General features: G+C 48.5%; 1 protein-coding gene across 1 annotated transcript in view; it reads left to right on the top strand.

Annotated features, from left to right (window-relative positions):
• EFNA3 (ephrin A3) overlaps positions 1–25,050 on the top strand; it is a 137,862-nt gene extending 112,812 nt beyond the window's left edge. Inside the window, exons 2-5 of the mRNA XM_075331104.1 lie at positions 17,739–18,028; positions 18,735–18,800; positions 18,899–18,976; positions 23,582–25,050. Of these exons, the coding sequence (XP_075187219.1) occupies positions 17,739–18,028; positions 18,735–18,800; positions 18,899–18,976; positions 23,582–23,703 (556 nt within the window). The 3' untranslated portion in view covers positions 23,704–25,050. The remainder of the gene's footprint in view (positions 1–17,738; positions 18,029–18,734; positions 18,801–18,898; positions 18,977–23,581) is intronic.
• The last annotated feature ends 1,261 nt before the right edge of the window (positions 25,051–26,311 follow it).

Below are 26,311 nucleotides of genomic sequence, written 5' to 3'. Positions count from 1 at the left end.
CAGGAGCGCTGTGTGTGGGCTGATGATGGGGGTGGGGGTGTTTTAGGGCAGGAGCGCTGTGTGGGGGCTGATGATCGGGGGTGGGGGTGTTTTAGGGCAGGAGCGCTGTGTGGGGGCTGATGATGGGGGGTGGGGGTGTTTTAGGGCAGGAGCGCTGTGTGGGGGCTGATGATGGGGGTGGGGGTGTATTAGGGCAGGAGCGCTGTGTGGGGGCTGATGGTGGGGGTGTATTAAGGCAGGAGCTCTGTGTGGGGGCTGATGATGGGGGTGGGGGTGTATTGGGGCAGGAGCGCTGTGTGGGGGCTGATGATGGGGGTGGGGGTGTATTGGGGCAGGAGCGCTGTGTGGGGGCTGATGATAGGGGTGGGGGTGTATTAGGGCAGGAGCGCTGTGTGGGGGCTGATGATGGGGGTGGGGGTGTATTAGGGCAGGAGCGCTGTGTGGGGGCTGATGATGGGGGTGTATTAGGGCAGAAGCGCTGTGTGGGGGCTGATGATGGGGGTGGTGGTGTATTAGGGAAGGAGCGCTGTGTGGGGACTGATGATGGGGAGTGGGGGTGTATTAGGGCAGGAGCGCTTTGTGGGGGCTGATGATGGGGGGTGGGGGTGTATTGGAGCAGGAACGCTGTGTGGGGGCTGATGATGGGGGTGGGGGTGTATTGGGCAGGAGCGCTGTGTGGGGGCTGATGGGGGTGGGGGTGTATTAGGGCAGGAGCGCTGTGTGGGGGCTGATGATGGGGGTGGGGGTGTATTAGGGCAGGAGCGCTGTGTGGGGGCTGATGGTGGGTGGGGGTGTATTAGGGCAGGAGCGCTGTGTGGGGGCTGATGATGGGGGTGGGGGTGTTTTAGGGCAGAAGCGCTGTGTGGGGGCTGATGATGGGGGGTGGGGGTGTATTAGGGCAGGAGCGCTGTGTAGAGGCTGATGATGGGGGGTGGTGTATTAGGGCAGGAGCGCTGTGTGGGGGCTGATGATGGGGGGGGTGGTGTATTAGGGCAGGAGCGCAGTGTGGGGGCTGATGATGGGGGTGGTGGTGTATTAGGGCAGGAGCGCTGTGTGGGGGCTGATGATGGGGGGTGGGTGTATTAGGGCAGGAGCGCTGTGTTGAGGCTGATGATGGGGGTGGTGGTGTATTAGGGCAGGAGCGCTGTGTAGGGGCTGATGATGGGGGGTGGGTGTATTAGGGCAGGAGCGCTGTGTTGGGGCTGATGATGGGGTTGGTGGTGTATTAAGGCAGGAGCGCTGTGTGGGGGCTGATGGGGCAGGAGCGCTGTGTGGGGGCTGATGATGGGGGTGGGGGTGTATTGGGGCAGGAGCGCTGTGTGGGGGCTGATGATAGGGGTGGGGGTGTATTAGGGCAGGAGCGCTGTGTGGGGCTGATGATGGGGGTGGGGGTGTATTAGGGCAGGAGCGCTGTGTGGGGGCTGATGATGGGGGTGGTGGTGTATTAGGGCAGGAGCGCTGTGTGGGGGCTGATGATGGGGGTGGTGGTGTATTAGGGCAGGAGCGCTGTGTGGGGGCTGATTATGGGGGTGGGGGTGTATTGGGGCAGGAGCGCTGTGTGGGGGCTGATGATGGGGGTGGGGGGTGTATTAGGGCAGGAGCGCTGTGTGGGGGCTGATGATGGGGGTGGGGGTGTATTAGGGCAGGAGTGCTGTGTGGGGGCTGATGATGGGGGTGGGGGTGTATTAAGGCAGGAGCGCTGTGTGGGGGCTGTTGATGGGGGTGGGGGTGTATTAGGGCAGGAGCGCTGTGTGGGGGCTGATGATGAGGGTGGTGGTGTATTAGGGCAGGAGCGCTGTGTGGGGGCTGATGGGGGTGGGAGTGTATTAGGGCAGGAGCGCTGTGTGGGGGCTGATGATGGGGGTGGTGGTGTATTACGGCAGGAGCGCTGTGTGGAGGCTGATGATGGGGGGTGGTGTATTAGGGCAGGAGCGCTGTGTGGGGGCTGATGATGGGAGTGGGGGTGTATTAGGGCAGGAGCGCAGTGTGGGGGCTGATGATGGGGGTGGTGGTGTATTAGGGCAGGAGCGCTGTGTGGGGGCTGATGATGGGGGGTGGGTGTATTAGGGCAGGAGCGCTGTGTTGGGGCTGATGATGGGGTTGGTGGTGTATTAGGGCAGGAGCGCTGTGTGGGGGCTGATGGGGTTGGGGGTGTATTGGGGCAGGAGCGCTGTGTGGGGGCTGATGATGGGGGTGGGGGTGTATTGGGGCAGGAGCGCTGTGTGGGGGCTGATGATAGGGGTGGGGGTGTATTAGGGCAGGAGCGCTGTGTGGGGGCTGATGATGGGGGTGGGGGTGTATTAGGGCAGGAGCGCTGTGTGGGGGCTGATGATGGGGGTGGTGGTGTATTAGGGCAGGAGCGCTATGTGGGGGCTGATTATGGGGGTGGGGGTGTATTGGGGCAGGAGCGCTGTGTGGGAGCTGATGATGGGGGTGGGGGTGTATTAGGGCAGGAGCTCTGTGTGGGGGCTGATGATGGGGGTGGGGGTGTATTAGGGCAGGAGTGCTGTGTGGGGGCTGATGATGGGGGTGGGGGTGTATTAAGGCAGGAGCGCTGTGTGGGGGCTGATGATGGGGGTGGGGGTGTATTAGGGCAGGAGCGCTGTGTGGGGGCTGATGATGGGGGTGGTGGTGTATTAGGGCAGGAGCGCTGTGTGGGGGCTGATGGGGGTGGGAGTGTATTAGGGCAGGAGCGCTGTGTTGGGGCTGATGATGGGGGTGGGGGTGTATTAGGGCAGGAGCGCTGTGTGGGGGCTATTGATGGGGGGTGGGGGGTGTATTGGGACAGGAGCGCTGTGTGGGGGCTGATGATGGGGGTGGGGGTGTATTAGGGCAGGAGCGCTGTGTGGGGGCTGATGATGGGGATGGGGGTGTATTAGGGCAGGAGCGCTGTGTGGGGGCTGATGATGGGGGTGGTGGTGTATTAGGGCAGGAGCGCTGTGTGGGGGCTGATGGGGGTGGGGGTGTATTGGGGCAGGAGCGCTGTGTGGGGGCTGATGATGGGGGGTGGGTGTATATTAGGGCAGGAGCGCTGTGGGGGGTATTAGGGCAGGAGCGCTGTGTGGGGGCTGATGATGGCGGTGGTGGTGTATTAGGGCAGGAGCGCTGTGTGAGGGCTGATGGGGGTGGGGGTGTATTAGGGCAGGAGCGCTGTGTGGGGGCTGATGATGGGGGGTGGGGGTGTATTGGGGCAGGAGCGCTGTGTGGGGGCTGATGATGGGGGTGGGGGTGTATTAGGGCAAGAGCGCTGTGTTGGGGCTGATGATGGGGGTGGGGGTGTATTAGGGCAGGAGCGCTGTGTGGGGGCTGATGATGGGGGTGGGGGTGTATTAGGGCAGGAGCGCTGTGTGGGGGCTGATGATGGGGGTGGGGGTGTATTAGGGCAGGAGTGCTGTGTGGGGGCTGATGATGGGGGTGGGGGTGTATTAAGGCAGGAGCGCTGTGTGGGGGCTGATGATGGGGGTGGGGGTGTATTAGGGCAGGAGCGCTGTGTGGGGGCTGATGATGGGGGTGGGGGTGTATTAGGGCAGGAGTGCTGTGTGGGGGCTGATGATAGGGGGTGGGGATGTGTGGGGGCTGATGATAGGGGGTTGTATTAGGCGCCGGTCCTGGTGTTGATAGACTGGTTTCTCTGCACATTTTGCAGCAGTGACAGCCGCCAGCGTTCTCGGCCGCTCTCTGCTCATCTGTGTAAGTGACTTGGGCACGGCTGGATTGTCTGTCTGCTTCTGTGGGGGGCGCAGAGATGCCTCTTAATTAGTATAAATGGGACCCACTTGCTAAAAATATCTGCTGGCCGGGAGCAGCGCGCCTCTGACAGCTGGAGGCATATAATGGCGCCTGCCAGCTAAACTGATCCCTGCAGGCGAACAGCACATTACTCCTGACACTGTACCGCTCTATTACCACCTCTGGTCTCACCGGCAGCCGCCATCGTGTCCCCCCCTCCGGTCCCAGAGCGTCCGCACTGTACACCACAGCCGTGGCATTTGTGGTTCGGCTATAATGGGGGTGACCGGGTCCAGCTCGTAGCATTGATGGCACCATCACTCGCTGTTCATCTCCAGGATCCGTCGTTCCTGCTCCTATGTTCCTCTTCCGGATTCCTGTTCGTTCTTCTTTTATATGCAGATATTTGGAATAAGGTTCTTCTCTGTTCTGTGGCCGCAATCCATGGTGTGACCATCTCCTCCCACAATTCCCCCGGAAAATCACTATAAGGCCCTGAGTTCTGGATACTTGCGACCTACAGCAAGTGTGTCCTTACATCTGTGGCAGAGGTGGCCATGTGACTGCAGAGAAGACATATCCGGGGGGGAGAGAGGGGACGTCACCGACCTGTGCCCTCCTGCATCCGTACACTGCACGTCTGTCACCTTATCCTTCTCAAGGACGGAGACTGTGCAAAATAATAATCCTGCTGACCAGTCCGCCACATGTCCGTGTACTGCTCTATCCGAAAATCTCAGCACCAAGATAATGGATCTCAGGATGTCAGTGATGAGCGAGCACTGCCATGCACGAGTGCTTACTGCCGGTAACGAGCACTAATTGCGGCTCTATATAATCCTCACACGTCTCCTAATGTGATTGCGGCTCTATGTAATCCTCACGTCTGTTCTTCATGTGATCGCAGCTCTATATAATCCTCACACGTCTGTTCTTCATGTGATCGCGGCTCTATATAATCCTCACGTCTCTTCTTCATGTGATCGCGGCTCTATATAATCCTCACGTCTGTTCTTCATGTGATCGTGGCTCTATATAATCCTCACACGTCTGTTCTTCATGTGATCGCGGCTCTATATAATCCTCACGTCTGTTCTTCATGTGATCGCGGCTCTATATAATCCTCACACGTCTGTTCTTCATGTGATCGTGGCTCTATATAATCCTCACACGTCTGTTCTTCATGTGATCGTGGCTCTATATAATCCTCACACGTCTGTTCTTCATGTGATCGTGGCTCTATATAATCCTCACACGTCTGTTCTTCATGTGATCGCGGCTCTATATAATCCTCACACGTCTGTTCTTCATGTGATCGTGGCTCTATATAATCCTCACACGTCTGTTCTTCATATGATCGCAGCTCTATATAATCCTCACACGTCTGTTCTTCATGTGATCGCGGCTCTATATAATCCTCACACGTCTGTTCTTCATGTGATCGTGGCTCTATATAATCCTCACACGTCTGTTCTTCATGTGATCGTGGCTCTATATAATCCTCACACGTCTGTTCTTCGTGTGATCGTGGCTCTATATAATCCTCACACGTCTGTTCTTCATGTGATCGCGGCTCTATATAATCCTCACGTCTGTTCTTCATGTGATCGCGGCTCTGTATAATCCTCACACGTCTGTTCTTCATGTGATCGCGGCTCTATATAATCCTCACACGTCTGTTCTTCATGTGATCGCGGCTCTATATAATCCTCACGTCTCTTCTTCATGTGATCGCGGCTCTATATAATCCTCACGTCTCTTCTTCATGTGATCGCGGCTCTATATAATCCTCACACGTCTCTTCTTCATGTGATCGCGGCTCTATATAATCCTCACACGTCTGTTCTTCATGTGATCGCGGCTCTATATAATCCTCACACATCTCATGTGATCGCGGCTCTATATAATCCTCACACGTCTGTTCATGTGATCGCGGCTCTATATAATCCTCATGTCTCTTCTCCATGTGATCGCGGCTCTATATAATCCTCATGTCTCTTCTCCATGTGATCGCGGCTCTGTATAATCCTCACGTCTGTCCTTCATGTGATCGCGGCTCTATATAATCCTCATGTCTCTTCTCCATGTGATCGTGGCTCTATTTAATCCTCACGTCTGTTCTTCATGTGATCGCGGCTCTATATAATCCAAACGTCTCCATGTGATCGCGGCTCTATATAATCCTCACGTCTCCATGTGATCGCGGCTCTATATTATCCTCACGTCTCTTCTTCATGTGATTGTGGCTCTATATAATCCTCACGTCTCTTCATGTGATCGCGGCTTTATATAATCCTCACGTCTCTTCTTCGTGTGATCGCAGCTCTATATAATCCTCACACATCTCTTCTTCGTGTGATCGCGGCTCTATAATCCTCACACGTCTCTTCATGTGATCGCGGCTCTTATATAATCCTCACCCGTCTCTTCATGTGATCGCAGCTCTATATAATCCTCGTGTCTCTTCTTCATGTGATCGCGGCTCTATATAATCCTCACACGTCTCTTCTTCATGTGATCGCGGCTCAATATAATCCTCACGTCTCTTCTTCATGTGATCGCGGCTCTATATAATCCTCACGTCTCTTCTTCGTGTGATCGCAGCTCTATATAATCCTCACACATCTCTTCTTCGTGTGATCGCGGCTCTATAATCCTCACACGTCTCTTCATGTGATCGCGGCTCTTATATAATCCTCACCCGTCTCTTCATGTGATCGCAGCTCTATATAATCCTCGTGTCTCTTCTTCATGTGATCGCGGCTCTATATAATCCTCACACGTCTCTTCTTCATGTGATCGCGGCTCAATATAATCCTCACGTCTCTTCTTCATGTGATCGCGGCTCTATATAATCCTCACGTCTCTTCTTCGTGTGATCGCGGCTCTATATAATCCTCACGTCTCTTCTGCATGTGACCGTGGCTCTATATAATCCTCACGTCTCTTCTTCATGTGATCGTGGCTCTATATAATCCTCACGTCTCTTCTGCATGTGACCGTGGCTCTATATAATCCTCACGTCTCTTCTTCATGTGATCGCGGCTCTATATAATCCTCACACGTCTCTTCATGTGATCGTTGCTCTATATAATCCTCACGTTTCTTCATGTGGTCGCGGCTCTATATAATCCTCACGTCTCTTCATGTGATCGCGGCTCTATACAATCCTCACGTCTCTTCTTCATGTGATTGCGGCTCTATATAATCCTCACGTCTCTTCTTCTTGTGATTGCGGCTCTATATAATCCTCACACGTCTCATGTGATCGCGGCTCTATATAATCCTCACACGTCTCATGTGATCTCAGCTCTATATAATCCTCACGTCTGTTCTTCATGTGATCGCAGCTCTATATAATCCTCACATGTCTCTTCTTCGTGTGATCGCGGCTCTATATAATCCTCACGTCTCTTCTTCATGTGATCGTGGCTCTATATAATCCTCACGTCTCCTTCATGTGATCGCGGCTCTATATAATCCTCACGTCTCTTCTTCATGTGATCGCGGCTCTATATAATCCTCACGTCTCTTCTTCATGTGATCGCGGCTCTATATAATCCTCACCAGGGCTGTGGAGTCGGTAAGCCAAACCTTCGACTCCGACTCCGACTCCTCAAATTCTCTTGCACCGACTCCGACTCCGGCTCCGACTCCGACTCCTACATATATTGCTTATAGTTAGGTGAAAAATTTATTGTAGTACATGAATATGTGTATGTGAACATCAGACATTTAATAATTTTTATGATACAATAATCAAGATATTTGGATAGAACATAAAATATATTTATTGGAATACAACTTTAGAACACAAAAAACTGTAATAAATTGTAAATATGTAATACACTATGTAATATACAGTAGATTACATATATATCTTGTGTGTGTATATACACTGTATATATATATATATATGTATATACAGTGTATATACACACACAAGATATATATGTAATCTACTGTATATTACATAGTGTATTACATATTTACAATTTATTACAGTTTTTTGTGTTCTAAAGTTGTATTCCAATAAATATATTTTATGTTCTATCCAAATATCTTGATTATTGTATCATAAAAACAATTAAATGTCTGATGTTAACATTGTACTACAATACATTTTTCACTTAAATATAAGCATTATACTAAATGTTATTATTTAGTAAAATATTCAGCACATTCTGCATTGCACTCCTGTCCCCAATTTATTATATATTTTAGGAGTCTGAGTCGGTGCATTTTATACCGACTCCGACTCCGACTCCGACTCCACCAAAATGAGCTCCGACTCCGACTCCACGACTCCGACTCCGACTCCACAGCCCTGATCCTCACGTCTCTTCTGCATGTGATCGTGGCTCTATATAATCCTCACGTCTCTTCTTCATGTGATTGCGGCTCTATATAATCCTCACGTCTCTTCTTCTTGTGATCGCGGCTCTATATAATCCTCACACGTCTCATGTGATCGCGGCTCTATATAATCCTCACACGTCTCATGTGATCTCAGCTCTATATAATCCTCACGTCTCTTCTTCGTGTGATCGTGGCTCTATATAATCCTCACACGTCTCTTCTTCGTGTGATCGCGGCTCTATATAATCCTCACGTCTTCTTCATGTGATCGCGGCTCTATATAATCCTCACGTCTCTACTGCATGTGATCGTGGCTCTATATAATCCTCACATGTCTCTTCTTCATGTGATCGCGGCTCTATATAATCCTCACACGTCTGTACATGTGATCGCGGCTTAATATAATCCACACGTCTCTTCATGTGATCGCGGCTCTATATAATCATCACGTCTCTTCTTCTTGTGATCGCGGCTCTATATAATCCTCACACGTCTCTTCTTCATGTGATCGCGGCTCTATATAATCCTCACGTCTCTTCATGTGATCACGGCTCTATATAATCCTCACACGTCTCTTCTTCATGTGATCGCGGCTCTATATAATCCTCACGTCTCTTCTTCATGTGATCGCGGCTCTATATAATCCTCACACGTCTCTTCTTCATGTGATCGCGGCTCTATATAATCCTCACACGTCTCTTCATGTGATCGCAGCTCTATATAATCCTCACATGTCTCTTCTTCATGTGATCGCGGCTCTTATATAATCCTCACCCGTCTCTTCATGTGATCGCAGCTCTATATAATCTTCACATCTTATTCATGTGATCGCGGGTCTATATAATCCTCACACGTCTCTTCTTCATGTGATCGCGGCTCTATATAATCCTCACCTCTCTTCTGCATGTGATCGCGGCTCTATATAATCCTCACGTCTCTTCATGTGATCGCGGCTCTATATAATCCTCACACGTCTCTTCTTCATGTGATCGCGGCTCTATATAATCCTCACACGTCTCTTCTTCATGTGATCGTGGGTCTATATAATCCTCACACGTCTCTTCATGTGATCGCGGCTCTATATAATCCTCACGTCTCTTTATGTGATCGCGGCTCTATATAATCCTCACGTCTCTTCATGTGATTGCGGCTCTATATAATCCTCACACGTCTCTTCTTCATGTGATCGCGGCTCTATATAATCCTCACACGTCTCCTCTTCATGTGATCGCGGCTCTATATAATCCTCACACGTCTCTTCTTCATGTGATCGCGGCTCTATATAATCCTCACACGTCTCTTCTTCATGTGATCGCGGCTCTATATAATCCTCACACGTCTCTTCATGTGATCGTTGCTCTATATAATCCTCACGTTTCTTCATGTGGTCGCGGCTCTATATAATCCTCACGTCTCTTCTTCATGTGATTGCGGCTCTATATAATCCTCACGTCTCTTCTTCTTGTGATCGTGGCTCTATATAATCCTCACACGTCTGTCCTTCATGTGATCGCGGCTCTATATAATCCTCACACGTCTCTTCTTCATGTGATCGCGGCTCTATATAATCCTCACACGTCTCTTCATGTGATCGTTGCTCTATATAATCCTCACGTTTCTTCATGTGGTCGCGGCTCTATATAATCCTCACGTCTCTTCTTCATGTGATTGCGGCTCTATATAATCCTCACGTCTCTTCTTCGTGTGATCGTGGCTCTATATAATCCTCACACGTCTGTTCTTCATGTGATCGCGGCTCTATATAATTCTCACACGTCTGTTCTTCATGTGATCGCGGCTCTATATAATCCTCACGTCTCTTCTTCATGTGATCGTGGCTCTATATAATCCTCACGTCTCTTCTTCATGTGATCGCGGCTCTATATAATCCTCACGTCTCTTCTTCATGTGATCGCGGCTCTATATAATCCTCACGTCTCTTCTTCATGTGATCGCGGCTCTATATAATCCTCACGTCTCTTCTTCATGTGATCGCGGCTCTATATAATCCTCACGTCTCTTCTGCATGTGATCGTGGCTCTATATAATCCTCACGTCTCTAATTCATGTGATCGCGGCTCTATATAATCCTCCTGTCTCTTCTGCATGTGATTGCGGCTCTATATAATCCTCACGTCTCTTCTTCTTGTGATCGCGGCTCTATATAATCCTCACACGTCTCATGTGATCGCGGCTCTATATAATCCTCACACGTCTCATGTGATCTCGGCTCTATATAATCCTCACGTCTCTTCTTCGTGTGATCGTGGCTCTATATAATCCTCACACGTCTCTTCTTCGTGTGATCGCGGCTCTATATAATCCTCACGTCTCTTCTTCATGTGATCGCGGCTCTATATAATCCTCACGTCTCTACTGCATGTGATCGTGGCTCTATATAATCCTCACATGTCTGTTCTTCATGTGATCGCGGCTCTATATAATCCTCACACGTCTGTACATGTGATCGCGGCTTAATATAATCCACACGTCTCTTCATGTGATCGCGGCTCTATATAATCCTCACACGTCTCTTCTTCATGTGATCGTGGCTCTATATAATCATAACGTCTCTTCTTCTTGTGATCGCGGCTCTATATAATCCTCACACGTCTCTTCTTCATGTGATCACGGCTCTATATAATCCTCACACGTCTGTTCTTCATGTGATCGCGGCTCTATATAATCCTCACGTCTCTTCATGTGATCGCGGCTCTATATAATCCTCACACGTCTCTTCTTCATGTGATCACGGCTCTATATAATCCTCACGTCTCTTCTTCATTTGATCGCGGCTCTATATAATCCTCACACGTTTCTTCTTCATGTGATCGTGGGTCTATATAATCCTCACACGTCTCTTCTTCATGTGATCGCGGCTCTATATAATCCTCACACGTCTCTTCGTGTGATCGCAGCTCTATATAATCCTCACATGTCTCTTCTTCATGTGATCGCGGCTCTTATATAATCCTCACCCGTCTCTTCATGTGATCGCAGCTCTATATAATCCTCGTGTCTCTTCTTCATGTGATCGTGGCTCTATATAATCTTCACATCTTATTCATGTGATTGCGGCGCTATATAATCCTCACGTCTCTTCTTCATGTGATCGCGGCTCTATATAATCCTCACACGTCTCTTCTTCATGTGATCGTGGCTCTATATAATCCTCACGTCTCTTCTTCATGTGATCGCGGCTCTATATAATCCTCACACGTCTCCTCTTCATGTGATCGCGGGTCTATATAATCCTCACACGTCTCTTCTTCATGTGATCGCGGCTCTATATAATCCTCACCTCTCTTCTGCATGTGATCGCGGCTCTATATAATCCTCACACGTCTCTTCTTCATGTGATCGTGGGTCTATATAATCCTCACACGTCTCTTCATGTGATCGCGGCTCTATATAATCCTCACGTCTCTTTATGTGATCGCGGCTCTATATAATCCTCACGTCTCTTCATGTGATTGCGGCTCTATATAATCCTCACACGTCTCTTCTTCATGTGATCGCGGCTCAATATAATCCTCACGTCTCTTCTTCATGTGATCGCGGCTCTATATAATCCTCACGTCTCTTCTTCGTGTGATCGCGGCTCTATATAATCCTCACGTCTCTTCTGCATGTGATCGCGGCTCTATATAATCCTCACGTCTCTTCTGCATGTGATCGTGGCTCTATATAATCCTCACGTCTCTTCTTCATGTGATCGCGGCTCTATATAATCCTCACACGTCTCTTCATGTGATCGTTGCTCTATATAATCCTCACGTTTCTTCATGTGGTCGCGGCTCTATATAATCCTCACGTCTCTTCTTCATGTGATTGCGGCTCTATATAATCCTCACGTCTCTTCTTCTTGTGATCGCGGCTCTATATAATCCTCACACGTCTCATGTGATCGCGGCTCTATATAATCCTCACACGTCTCATGTGATCTCAGCTCTATATAATCCTCACGTCTCTTCTTCGTGTGATCGTGGCTCTATATAATCCTCACACGTCTCTTCTTCGTGTGATCGCGGCTCTATATAATCCTCACGTCTCTTCTTCATGTGATCGTGGCTCTATATAATCCTCACGTCTCTTCTTCATGTGATCGCGGCTCTATATAATCCTCACGTCTCTTCTTCATGTGATCGCGGCTCTATATAATCCTCACGTCTCTTTATGTGATCGCGGCTCTATATAATCCTCACGTCTCTTCATGTGATTGCGGCTCTATATAATCCTCACACGTCTCTTCTTCATGTGATCGCGGCTCTATATAATCCTCACACGTCTCTTCTTCATGTGATCGCGGCTCTATATAATCCTCACACGTCTCTTCTTCATGTGATCGCGGCTCTATATAATCCTCACACGTCTCTTCATGTGATCGTTGCTCTATATAATCCTCACGTTTCTTCATGTGGTCGCGGCTCTATATAATCCTCACGTCTCTTCTTCATGTGATTGCGGCTCTATATAATCCTCACGTCTCTTCTTCTTGTGATCGCGGCTCTATATAATCCTCACACGTCTCATGTGATCGCGGCTCTATATAATCCTCACACGTCTCATGTGATCTCAGCTCTATATAATCCTCACGTCTCTTCTTCGTGTGATCGTGGCTCTATATAATCCTCACACGTCTGTTCTTCATGTGATCGCGGCTCTATATAATTCTCACACGTCTGTTCTTCATGTGATCGCGGCTCTATATAATCCTCACGTCTCTTCTTCATGTGATCGTGGCTCTATATAATCCTCACGTCTCTTCTTCATGTGATCGCGGCTCTATATAATCCTCACGTCTCTTCTTCATGTGATCGCGGCTCTATATAATCCTCACGTCTCTTCTTCATGTGATCGCGGCTCTATATAATCCTCACGTCTCTTCTTCATGTGATCGCGGCTCTATATAATCCTCACGTCTCTTCTGCATGTGATCGTGGCTCTATATAATCCTCACGTCTCTAATTCATGTGATCGCGGCTCTATATAATCCTCCTGTCTCTTCTGCATGTGATTGCGGCTCTATATAATCCTCACGTCTCTTCTTCTTGTGATCGCGGCTCTATATAATCCTCACACGTCTCATGTGATCGCGGCTCTATATAATCCTCACACGTCTCATGTGATCTCAGCTCTATATAATCCTCACGTCTCTTCTTCGTGTGATCGTGGCTCTATATAATCCTCACACGTCTCTTCTTCGTGTGATCGCGGCTCTATATAATCCTCACGTCTCTTCTTCATGTGATCGCGGCTCTATATAATCCTCACGTCTCTACTGCATGTGATCGTGGCTCTATATAATCCTCACATGTCTGTTCTTCATGTGATCGCGGCTCTATATAATCCTCACACGTCTGTACATGTGATCGCGGCTTAATATAATCCACACGTCTCTTCATGTGATCGCGGCTCTATATAATCCTCACACGTCTCATGTGATCTCAGCTCTATATAATCCTCACACGTCTGTACATGTGATCGCGGCTTAATATAATCCACACGTCTCTTCATGTGATCACGGCTCTATATAATCCTCACACGTCTGTTCTTCATGTGATCGCGGCTCTATATAATCCTCACGTCTCTTCATGTGATCGCGGCTCTATATAATCCTCACACGTCTCTTCTTCATGTGATCACGGCTCTATATAATCCTCACGTCTCTTCTTCATTTGATCGCGGCTCTATATAATCCTCACACGTTTCTTCTTCATGTGATCGTGGGTCTATATAATCCTCACACGTCTCTTCTTCATGTGATCGCGGCTCTATATAATCCTCACACGTCTCTTCGTGTGATCGCAGCTCTATATAATCCTCACATGTCTCTTCTTCATGTGATCGCGGCTCTTATATAATCCTCACCCGTCTCTTCATGTGATCGCAGCTCTATATAATCCTCGTGTCTCTTCTTCATGTGATCGTGGCTCTATATAATCTTCACATCTTATTCATGTGATTGCGGCTCTATATAATCCTCACACGTCTCTTCTTCATGTGATCGTGGCTCTATATAATCCTCACGTCTCTTCTTCATGTGATCGCGGCTCTATATAATCCTCACACGTCTCCTCTTCATGTGATCGCGGGTCTATATAATCCTCACACGTCTCTTCTTCATGTGATCGCGGCTCTATATAATCCTCACCTCTCTTCTGCATGTGATCGCGGCTCTATATAATCCTCACGTCTCTTCATGTGATCGCGGCTCTATATAATCCTCACACGTCTCTTCTTCATGTGATCGCGGCTCTATATAATCCTCACACGTCTCTTCTTCATGTGATCGTGGCTCTATATAATCATCACGTCTCTTCTTCTTGTGATCGCGGCTCTATATAATCCTCACACGTCTCTTCTTCATGTGATCACGGCTCTATATAATCCTCACACGTCTGTTCTTCATGTGATCGCGGCTCTATATAATCCTCACGTCTCTTCATGTGATCGCGGCTCTATATAATCCTCACACGTCTCTTCTTCATGTGATCGCGGCTCTATATAATCCTCACGTCTCTTCTTCATGTGATCGCGGCTCTATATAATCCTCACACGTTTCTTCTTCATGTGATTGTGGGTCTATATAATCCTCACACGTCTCTTCTTCATGTGATCGCGGCTCTATATAATCCTCACACGTCTCTTCATGTGATCGCAGCTCTATATAATCCTCACATGTCTCTTCTTCATGTGATCGCGGCTCTTATATAATCCTCACCCGTCTCTTCATGTGATCGCAGCTCTATATAATCCTCGTGTCTCTTCTTCATGTGATCGTGGCTCTATATAATCTTCACATCTTATTCATGTGATCGCGGCTCTATATAATCCTCACGTCTCTTCTTCATGTGATCGCGGCTCTATATAATCCTCACACGTCTCTTCTTCATGTGATCGTGGCTCTATATAATCCTCACGTCTCTTCTTCATGTGATCGCGGCTCTATATAATCCTCACACGTCTCCTCTTCATGTGATCGCGGGTCTATATAATCCTCACACGTCTCTTCTTCATGTGATCGCGGCTCTATATAATCCTCACCTCTCTTCTGCATGTGATCGCGGCTCTATATAATCCTCACGTCTCTTCATGTGATCGCGGCTCTATATAATCCTCACACGTCTCTTCTTCATGTGATCGCGGCTCTATATAATCCTCACACGTCTCTTCTTCATGTGATCGTGGGTCTATATAATCCTCACACGTCTCTTCATGTGATCGCGGCTCTATATAATCCTCACGTCTCTTTATGTGATTGCGGCTCTATATAATCCTCACGTCTCTTCTTCATGTGATCGCGGCTCTATATAATCCTCACACGTCTCTTCTTCATGTGATCGCGGCTCTATATAATCCTCACACGTCTCTTCTTCATGTGATCGCGGCTCTATATAATCCTCACACGTCTCTTCTTCATGTGATCGTGGCTCTATATAATCCTCACACGTCTCTTCTTCATGTGATCGCGGCTCTATATAATCCTCACGTGTCTCCTTCATGTGATCGCGGCTCTATATAATCCTCACACGTCTCTTCATGTGATCGCGGCTCTATATAATCCTCACATGTCTCTTCTTCATGTGATCGCGGCTCTATATAATCCTCATGCGTCTGTTCTTCATGTGATTGCGGATCTATATAATCCTCACACGTCTGTTCTTCATGTGATCGCGGCACTATATAATCCTCACACGTCTCTTCTTCATGTGATTGCGGCTCTATATAATCCTCACACGTCTGTTCTTCATGTGATTGCGGCTCTATATAATCCTCACACGTCTGTTCTTCATGTGATCGCGGCTCTATATAATCCTCATGCGTCTTTTCTTCATGTGATCGTGGCTCTATATAATCCTCACACGTCTGTTCTTCATGTGATCGTGGCTCTATATAATCCTCACACGTCTGTTCTTCATGTGATCGTGGCTCTATATAATCCTCACACGTCTGTTCTTCATGTGATCGCGGCTCTATATAATCCTCACACGTCTCTTCTTCATGTGATCGCGGCTCTATATAATCCTCACACGTCTCTTCATGTGATCGCGGCTATATATAATCCTCACGTCTGTTCTTCATGTGATCGCGGCTCTATATAATCCTCACACGTCTCTTCATGTGATCGCGGCTATATATAATCCTCACGTCTGTTCTTCATGTGATCGCGGCTCTATATAATCCTCACACGTCTCTTCTTCATGTGATTGCGGATCTATATAATCCTCACACGTCTCTTCATGTGATCGTGGCTCTATATAATCCTCACACGTCTCTTCTTCATGTGATCGTGGCTCTATATAATCCTCACACGTCTCTTCTTCATGTGATCGCGGCTATATATAATCCTCACACGTCTGTTCTTCATGTGATCGCGGCTCTATATAATCCTCACATGTCTCTTCTTGTGATTGTGGCTCTATATAATCCTCACACGTCTCTTCTTCATGTGATCGTGGCTCTATATAATCCTCACACGTCTCTTCATGTGATCGCGGCTATATATAATCCTCACGTCTGTTCTTCATGTGATCGCGGCTCTATATAATCCTCACACGTCTCTTCTTCATGTGATTGCGGATCTATATAATCCTCACACGTCTCTTCATGTGATCGTGGCTCTATATAATCCTCACACGTCTCTTCTTCATGTGATCGTGGCTCTATATAATCCTCACACGTCTCTTCATGTGATCGCGGCTATATATAATCCTCACACGTCTGTTCTTCATGTGATCGCGGCTCTATATAATCCTCACATGTCTCTTCTTGTGATTGTGGCTCTATATAATCCTCACGTCTCTTCTTCATGTGATCGCGGCTCTATATAATCCTCACACGTCTCTTCTTCATGTGATCGTGGCTCTATATAATCCTCACGTCTCTTCTTCATGTGATCGTGGCTCTATATAATCCTCACACGTCTCTTCTTCATGTGATCGTGGCTCTATATAATCCTCACACGTCTCTTCTTCATGTGATCGTGGCTCTATATAATCCTCACACGTCTCTTCTTCATGTGATCGTGGCTCTATATAATCCTCACGTCTCTTCATGTGATCGCGGCTCTATATAATCCTCACACGTCTCTTCTTCATGTGATCGCGGCTCTATATAATTTTCACACGTCTGTTCTTCATGTGATCGCGGATCTATATAATCCTCACACGTCTGTTCTTCATGTGATCGCGGCTCTGTATAATCCTCATGCGTCTCTTCTTCATGTGATCGCGGCTCTATATAATCCTCATGCGTCTCTTCTTCAAGTGATCGCGGCTCTATATTATCCGGTTTCTTTGCTCTGGCACTGTCTGGGTGTGTGTTACAGGGGGAGCGTGACCATCACTAAGTGCTTTTGTCCAGCTCAATATTTCCTAATTAATTCTCAGCCTTGAGAGCAGAGATTAGAGAAAAAATCCAAATTACAGCTCAGCCGTGCGTGCGATGTATTGACGGACACACGTGACCAGAGGCGGCCTGTCAGAAGCTTTTCAGCAGACCCTATCTGGCTTCTGGTGTAAAGATGGTGTGGTGTTTGGGGATCAGGATATCCCGGGGGTCGGCTCCTGCGGGGAGGATGAAGGGGTCCCTGCTCTGCGGGGTGGCTCGGCTGATGGGACTAATGTCTTTTTTTTTTTTCCTTCCAGTTTGCGGCGCAATGACTACACGGTTCAGGTGAATGTTAACGACTACCTTGATATTTACTGCCCACATTATAACGATACGATGGCGGATCACCGGATGGAGCAGTATATCCTGTACATGGTGAATTATGAGGGCTACCACTCCTGCAACACCAGCCATGGCTTCAAGCGCTGGGAATGTAACCGGCCGCACTCCCCGCACAGCCCCATCAAGTTCTCGGAGAAGTTTCAGCGGTACAGCGCCTTTTCTCTGGGGTACGAGTTCCACGCGGGACACAACTACTACTACATCTGTGAGTACCGGAGGGTAGAGCCGCATTGGGGCCATCAAGTACATTCAGCAAGCGCGCTGGAGATCTCAGTGTCCCAGGAACAGAACCAAGGCGTTACATTTTAGCGCAGTGGTGAGCCGCCTGCAGCCTCCGACAGGGGAGCGTCTTACCTTGCGTTTGTTAGATGGAGGATGTGTCATCTGACTCTGGGTTTGTGCACCATGTATTGCATGCCTGCACTGTCCTGTAATACGGATGCCTGTATACAGCGGTGTAATAAGACTGGTGCATATCTCACCCTAGTGGTCAAAATATAGAATTGCACATGTGATCAGTGCAGTGGATGTTGCTCACTGACACAGGAGGAGCCGCTGCCTCTGAGTCTGCGAGTGATCACTGCCATCCATCTACCCCAGAGCGAAGGCTCACACCGGATTGTGGGATCTGTCCGGCTGATGTATGGGCTCCTCACACCCCAAATTCTGCCGGATGTAAGGGGGATGGCCTCACTCCCAAGTCACATGTGAGGGGGCACTAATCACAGCAGGCAGGTGGAGGCTCCCGCTGCAGTCATCTGTCGTCCGGTGGATGGACATCCCCGGTCCCCTTACAGGATCCCTCCTGCTGATACTCGGTTGAACCCTTCAGTTGTTCCTCCTGGTATTTTAGTCTTAAATTTTACATTGCACCCATTCTTATTGTTTTTTGTTTTTTTTTCTTTTTCCAGCAACACCAACCCACAACCACCGGCACTCGTGCCTGAAGATGAAAGTGTCCGTGTGCTGCGCAACCAGTAAGTGTTTAAAACCTGGGACCTGGGGGGATGGTGATTGCTTACTGTTGTCAGGACTACGTCAGGCGCGTGGTAATGGTGTCGTCCTTCCCCCGCAGCGGCTCATTCTGGAGAGAAGCACGCTCCCACCCTGCCCCAATTCACGATAGGACCAGAGGTGAAGATTGAAGACCTAGGTGAGTCTGCTCACCAGGGCTGTGGAGTTGGAGTCGTGGAGTCGGAGCTAATTTTGATGGAGTCGGTATAAAATGAACCGGCTCCGACTCCTAGAATATATAATAAATTGGGCACAGTAGTGCAATGCAGAATGTGTTGAATATTTTTTCATAGGAATTTGGGAAAGTTATGAAATGTCCTATAAATGGCTGTTCTGTTCCTGATCTAAGGCTACATTCACACACAGCGTTTTTGCTGCGTTTTTTGAGGATACATTTGTCAGCTGCAAAAGCAGATCAGCTTTTAAAAAACTGCATCACCTGAAAGGTTTTTGAGCTCATAAAAAAGCATTAGAAAAAGGCCACACAAGCTGACTGCTCATTCTTTGTGAGGATCCTCACAAAACGCTGTGTCTGAATGTCCTATCTTGTCACCCATTGCCTTTGCTGGATGCCCAGAGTCACTGCATTTCACTGAATTATTTTGCCATCAATATTCGATGTTTGTAACAAGAAAGAAATTGTTAGCAAGACACTGGCAGTAACAGATAGTAAAGCTCATCACAGCAGCCAGCTTCTCCAGGCCTTAGTGGAAAAAGTTCTGCAAGATTGCCAACTCAAAAAAGAACAGGTTCTTGCTATTGTAAAGGACAATGCTTCAAACTTGATAAGTACAATTAAACTGATGAATGAGAGTAATGAACAACGGCTAGAAGAACATTTAGGATTCAGTATGTGTGAGATGGAGCCACAGCGCTGCTCATGTAACGGAGGAACAAACAGATATTACAACAGAAGAACAGCAAAATGATACTTTAGGATTAGATGATCTTGTTGAAGCTGCTTCAAAACACTTTCATATTCATCACATGCGCTGTGTTGTGCACACGCTGCAGCTGGCAATGAGAGAGTCTGCAAGAGGGACCCCGGTTTCACACATCCGGCTTTTCACCAGTTTTGCGGAAGCGGCGCACTCCAGTACAGTGTATACAGTACAGTGGCAGCACGACAAACGCCGGTCACATGCTGTCATGTGACCGGAGCATGTGACCCAGAAGTTGCGACGCTGCCACTGTACTGTATCGTACTATACTGGCGTGCACCACATCCGACAAACCGGTGAAAAGCCGGATGTGTGAAACTGGGCGGACATGCTGGAAATCTAATTGGAAAAGTGAGGAAGTTGGTTATTGCTTCCAGAACCCCTAAAATTGATTCCATCTTGAAGAGACGTGCTGGGAAAGGGGCAATTGTTGATCAAGCCACTCGGTGAGGCAGCACTTATTTAATGACTGAGCCATTGCTTGAACTAAAATAGTTTCTTATAGATATGGTAAACCCTCAAGTAACCTTAAATGAAGGTCATTGGACACAGGTGGCTTAATTGAAGGAATTGCTTAATCACCCATTTACCGTGACTAAAAAATTACAAGCTGAGGATTTAACTCCTGGCATTTTCATAAAGGAGTGGAAGAACTTGCTATTTTGCCTGTCCCAAAGAGGAGGTTTAATTGCAGATGGCATTTCTGCTTCAATGAAACGGAAAGAGACACAGACAGCTATTGGAAAATAAAATTCTTCTGGCAGCTGTTTATGTGGACCCAAGTCATCGTATACTGCTTGATGATCAACAGCTTACTAAAGGAAAATATATCTTTGTACCGTGTTAGCCAGTAGAGATAAAAAAATTGTTTAAAAGAACAGAGTCCTCAGTGGTTGATCCCTTTTAATGGCTAACTGATGCCTGATGAAGAGACCTGAGTAGTCTCGAAAGCTTGCTTTTCCATGCCTGTATAAATATGTGACTCTTCAGATTTTGTGTTATACCATGCCTGATGAAGAGACCTGAGTAGTCTCGAAAGCTTGCAATTATTACCATCTTTTCAGTTAGCCATTAAAAGGTATCAACCACTGAGGACTCTGTTCTTTTAAACAATTTTTTTACTAAAGGAAAAGAAGCTTTGACTGAGGTAGCAGTTAGGATGAGTGGCTGCAGGACTGCCAGGCGCAAGAGGACTTCGGTCCTGACAGTGCTACTGCTGCCATATCTTCAACCTCATCAGATGAGGAGTTTAACTTTGACAAGTATTTGGATGACATGGAGCAGGCAAAGCGTTGCCGCAAGGAAAAAGATTTCACTGTCTCCTATAGCAGCAGATTGACCAGATTTCAGTAAAATGTTTCACTTGCTCTCAAAGAAATAGAAAAATTCAACCGTTCATCAAAACTGACTGTGCATGAGGCAATTCCTTTATACCCGGAAATTGTTAGAGATGTTGCCCATGTTGTTATGGCTTTGCCTCCAGCCCAAGTTACTGTAGAGAGGTTGTTCTCTAGCCTTAATATTAGGTCAGATCAGGTCATCTGTGAAGGAGGATCTGATGGAGGCAATTCTATGTCTTACAACAAATTCATAGACTGCACAAATGTTATTCACTGTTTTTTGCCACTTAGTGTATTACATAGTGTTTTATATTACATAGGGTTATATATAACACTATGTAATACACTATGTAAGTGGCAAAAAACCGTTTTCATCAAAAACATACTAAATATTTAGTATAATGCTTATATTTAAGTGAAAATGTATTGTAGTACAATGAACATCAGGCATTTAATAATTTTATGAAACAATAATCAAGATATTTAGATAGAACATAAAATATATTTATTGGATACAAGTTGTATTCCAATAAATATATTTTGTTCTATCCAAATATCTTGAGTATTGTATCATAAAATTATTAAATGTCTGATGTTCACATACACATGTTCATGTCCTACAAGTAAAATATATCTTTGTACCGTGTTAGCCAGTAGAGATAAAAAATTGGTTAAAAGAACTGAAGTCCTCAGTGGTTGATACCTTTTAATGGCTAACTTTCAGAAGTGTCTTAAGTTCCATAAAGATGCGGTACATTCTGGTATCCTCCATTTTTTAGTTAGGCATTAAAAGGTATCAACCACTGAGGACTTCAGTTCTTTTAACCAATTTTTCATGTCCTACAATAAATTTTTCACCTAATTATAAGCAATATATGTAGGAGTCGGAGTGGTGGAGTCTGAGTCGGTGCAAGGGAAATTGAAGAGTCTGAGTCGAAGGTTTAGCTTACTGACTCCACAGCCCTGCTGCTCACTCGTGGTGCGCTGTCTCCCCCTGCAGGATGGTCGACTCATAGCAGTTTCTCACACTTCCTCACATGCTGGTGTCCGGATCATATTCTACAGGAGGTGCCCATAGATGCAGATCGGTAGTTGATGACCCGCAGAGTGGTCTCGTGCATCATCTATGACAGGCCATCACACCCATCAAATATGGTAGTCTGCAGGCACCTGCTACTTGTGCCCGGTGTCGTCCCGAAAGATTCGGAAATTGCAGCCAAGTGTTTGACTGGATTAGTGATTGAGCTCTGACTACCCGGGACTAAGACACCAGCTTCATTGCTGCTGTTGGAACGTAGATTGGATTGTTCCTGGCCGGCCAGATCATCACACGAGCTGCTTCCCTTCATCGTGTTTAGCTGTTATTGCCGCCCGCACGACGGTGTCACAGGGCGACTCTGAGCTTAATGTTTTTGGGCTCCCGAAGACACTGCTGCTCCTGTCATAAATATAAACCTCCTTGGGTGTTGTGTAAGTAAACCCTTGTCTAATGTGCATCTTGTAGGCGGCCGCCATGTATATTGTGACCTACATACTGGACGGTCACCTCCATCTGCTGTCTCATCTTGGCTTAAATGTACTTTTGTGTTCAAGGGACATGTCGTTCAATCTCGCTAGTCCCCTCTGGTGTTTAAGTCCTCTGCGGACATCACATGGACGATCCCACTCGTCTACCTTCACTCTCCATCTTCCTACTTCAATCACCTTTTCCACGCTCTACAAATCTACATCCCCTGACTGACCTCGGCCCCTGCCCTCCGCCTACCTCTGACTGTGACCTCGACCCCCTACCCTCCACCCATATCTCGGACTGCAACCGGGGCCCCTGCCCTTTGCCCGCGTCTTGGACTGGGACTCTGGTCCGTGCCCTCTGCCCGCCTCTTGGACTGGGACTCTGGTCTGTGCCATCCGTCCGCCCATTGGACTGGGACTCTGGTCCGTGCCCTTTGCCCGCCTCTTGGACTGGGACTCTGGTCCGTGCCCTCTGCCCGCCTCTTGGACTGGGACTCTGGTCCGTGCCCTCTGCCCGCCTCTTGGACTGGGACTCTGGTCCGTGCCCTCCGCCCGCCTCTTGGACTGGGACTCTGGTCCGTGCCCTCTGCCCGCCTCTTGGACTGGGACTCTGGTCCGTGCCCTCTGCCCGCCTCTTGGACTGGGACTCTGGTCCGTGCCCTCTGCCCGCCCATTGGACTGGGACTCTGGTCCGTGCCCTCTGCCCGCCTCTTGGACTGGGACTCTGGTCCGTGCCCTCTGCCCGCCCATTGGACTGGGACTCTTGTCCGTGCCCTCTGCCCGCCTCTTGGACTGGGACTCTTGTCCGTGCCCTCTGCCCGCCTCTTGGACTGGGACTCTGGTCCGTGCCCTCTGCCCGCCTCTTGGACTGCCACTTGAGCCCATTTCTGCTTTACTGTTGGACACCAGATCTTGCTTTCCTCCATTCACCTTTTCCCTCCTGTATTTCAGGTAACTTTAATCCAGAGATCCCCAAGTTGGAGAAGAGCATTAGTGGGACGAGCCCGAAGCGAGAACACTTACATTTGACGGTGGCCGTCTCTCTGCTCCTAATGACTCTCTTGGCGTCTTAGTTTTCTTGTTTCAGGCTGAAGACCTCGGAGAAATGAATGCAATCTCCACATTCAGAACTCTGTAAGGACTGTGCAGGTTGGGGAGCGGCTGATGGGAGGAGGAGCAGCGTCCTTAATCTCATTTATTTTTTTTTTTTTTTAAAAAAAATTTTTTATTAAGACTGAACCTGCGGCACTAAAATCACAACCCTGACACTAGTGGACACTATCGAGGTCTTGTGATTTCTTGAATAATATCATTGAGCAGACAGGACCAAGGAGCTGCTGCCTAGAGCTTGTGATCCACAGGGCCCTGCTCTGCCCCGGCCCACAACATACAACTGGCGGCCACACCTATGGGCTGTTATTACTTGAGTGCCTATGCCCGTTAGGTTCCTGCGAGGATAGGATGCACGCCGAGTGCAGGACCTTGGGGTGACAACAGACCATCGTTTTAGTCAGCCTTACAATCCCCTGAGTTGGTTTTTTCCATTCCTCCTGGACATGTTGCCCTTTGGTTCTTTTCTGGATGTCCTTGTGATATCTTGCCCAGATTACCGCCAGCCTCATGGATTTTCCTGGCCAAGTGCATTGAGCACAGTAGCAGAACCCTTTACCAAATGTTTGGCTCTAACACTTTCTGGTGCCATATTGTGTACTTTTCCTTCCCAAGGTCCTCAGACACCTTATATCAATAAGCCAACCTGATTCAATGGATGATAAAACTGCAAAACACCGGCAGAGGTGGAAGTACCAGACCTGCAGTGATGGCCACTGCTCCTTCTGGATGTCCAGGCTCAGAATTAGGATTAGCTGCCAGGCTTCTGTGGGTCCAGGACTAGCAATGGACAGTCATTAAACCAATGTTCCCTATGTGAGATGTAGCAGAGCCTGGACGCAGCAGACAGAGCGCCCTCAGCTGGTCACAGCTCCACGCCAACTGTCCCACAACTCTACAGAGATGAGAGGAAATTGCACTAAATTACCCCAGACCCCTCCACCGGGGACATCCACTGCTCGATAGTCAATACCCTGGGAATTCTTCATGGACAGCTGGGGAACCAGCGCATCCGTAATACAGCAGGACCCCACTGTACAGAGCCGAACGGGGAGAGCAGCATGCAGGAGACAGAATGGCGTTGTAAATACATATCTATCTATATTTTATGTATACCATCCCTGTGATGACGTATACATTGTCCCTTCTGACTGAACTGTAAATTCAAATGTTGTCTTCTATGAAGGCAAGTCTCCACCTATGCAATGCACAGACACTTTGAGAATAAATATCAGACTGACCTTTTTATGAACGGCATCGGCTGTGATTTTCATATAATGCTGTAAACCTAGAAAACGAATAAAAGAATAAACCTGACTAGTCACTTGTACTTGCAGGGGAGGGTGAGGAACAAGGTGCAAGTACCAGCCCGACATCAACCCTGTCCTCACCCGTGGCTCAATGTTGGCTTATACCCAACACCTCAACGGTCTCCGCTCACCTCTCATCGGGAATACCCAACACTTCCCTGGTCCCCGCTCACCTCTTGTCGGAATACCCAACACCTCCACGGTGCCCGCTCGTCGGGAATACCCATCATGGCCACGGCTCTCGTCGGAAATACCAAACACCTTCTAGGCCACGGCTCTCCTCTCGTCGGGAATACCCAACGCCTCCACTGCTACGGCTCTCCTCTCGTCGGGAATACCCAACACCTCCAAGGTCCCCGCTCGTCGGGAATACCCATCATGGCCACGGCTCCCGTCGGAAATACCAAACACCTCCACGGCTCTCCTCTCGTCGGGAATACCAAACACCTCCACTGCTACGGCTCTCCTCTCGTCGGGAATACCCAACACCTCGACTGCCACCATGCCTCCACTGTATTCTTCTTGCCATATCCATGGTCCCCGTGTCCCTCTCGCCTAGAACACCCGACACATGCGAGGTCCCCCTGCTCCACTCGCCTAGAACACCCCACACATGCGAGGTCCCCCTGCTCCACTTGCCTAGAACACCCCACACATGCGAGGTCCCCCTGCTCCACTCGCCTAGAACACCCCACACATGCGAGGTCCCCCTGCTCCACTCGCCTAGAACACCCGACACATGCGAGGTCCCCCTGCTCCACTCGCCTAGAACACCCCACACATGCGAGGTCCCCCTGCTCCACTCGCCTAGAACACCCCACACATGCGAGGTCCCCCTGCTCCACTCGCCTAGAACACCCCACACATGCGAGGTCCCCCTGCTCCACTCGCCTAGAACACCCCACACATGCGAGGTCCCCCTGCTCCACTCGCCTAGAACACCCCACACATGCGAGGTCCCCCTGCTCCACTCGCCTAGAACACCCCACACATGCGAGGTCCCCCTGCTCCACTCGCCTAGAACACCCCACACATGCGAGGTCCCCCTGCTCCACTCGCCTAGAACACCCCACACATGCGAGGTCCCCCTGCTCCACTCGCCTAGAACACCCCACACATGCGAGGTCCCCCTGCTCCACTCGCCTAGAACACCCCACACATGCGAGGTCCCTCTGCTCCACTCGCCTAGAACACCCCACACATGCGAGGTCCCTCTGCTCCACTCGCCTAGAACACCCCACACATGCGAGGTCCCTCTGCT

Source organism: Anomaloglossus baeobatrachus, chromosome 12 (assembly GCF_048569485.1).
Source record: "Anomaloglossus baeobatrachus isolate aAnoBae1 chromosome 12, aAnoBae1.hap1, whole genome shotgun sequence".
Taxonomy (NCBI): domain Eukaryota; kingdom Metazoa; phylum Chordata; class Amphibia; order Anura; family Aromobatidae; genus Anomaloglossus; species Anomaloglossus baeobatrachus.
Note: the sequence above shows the minus strand (reverse complement) of the source record. Positions and strands in the feature narration are given on the sequence as shown.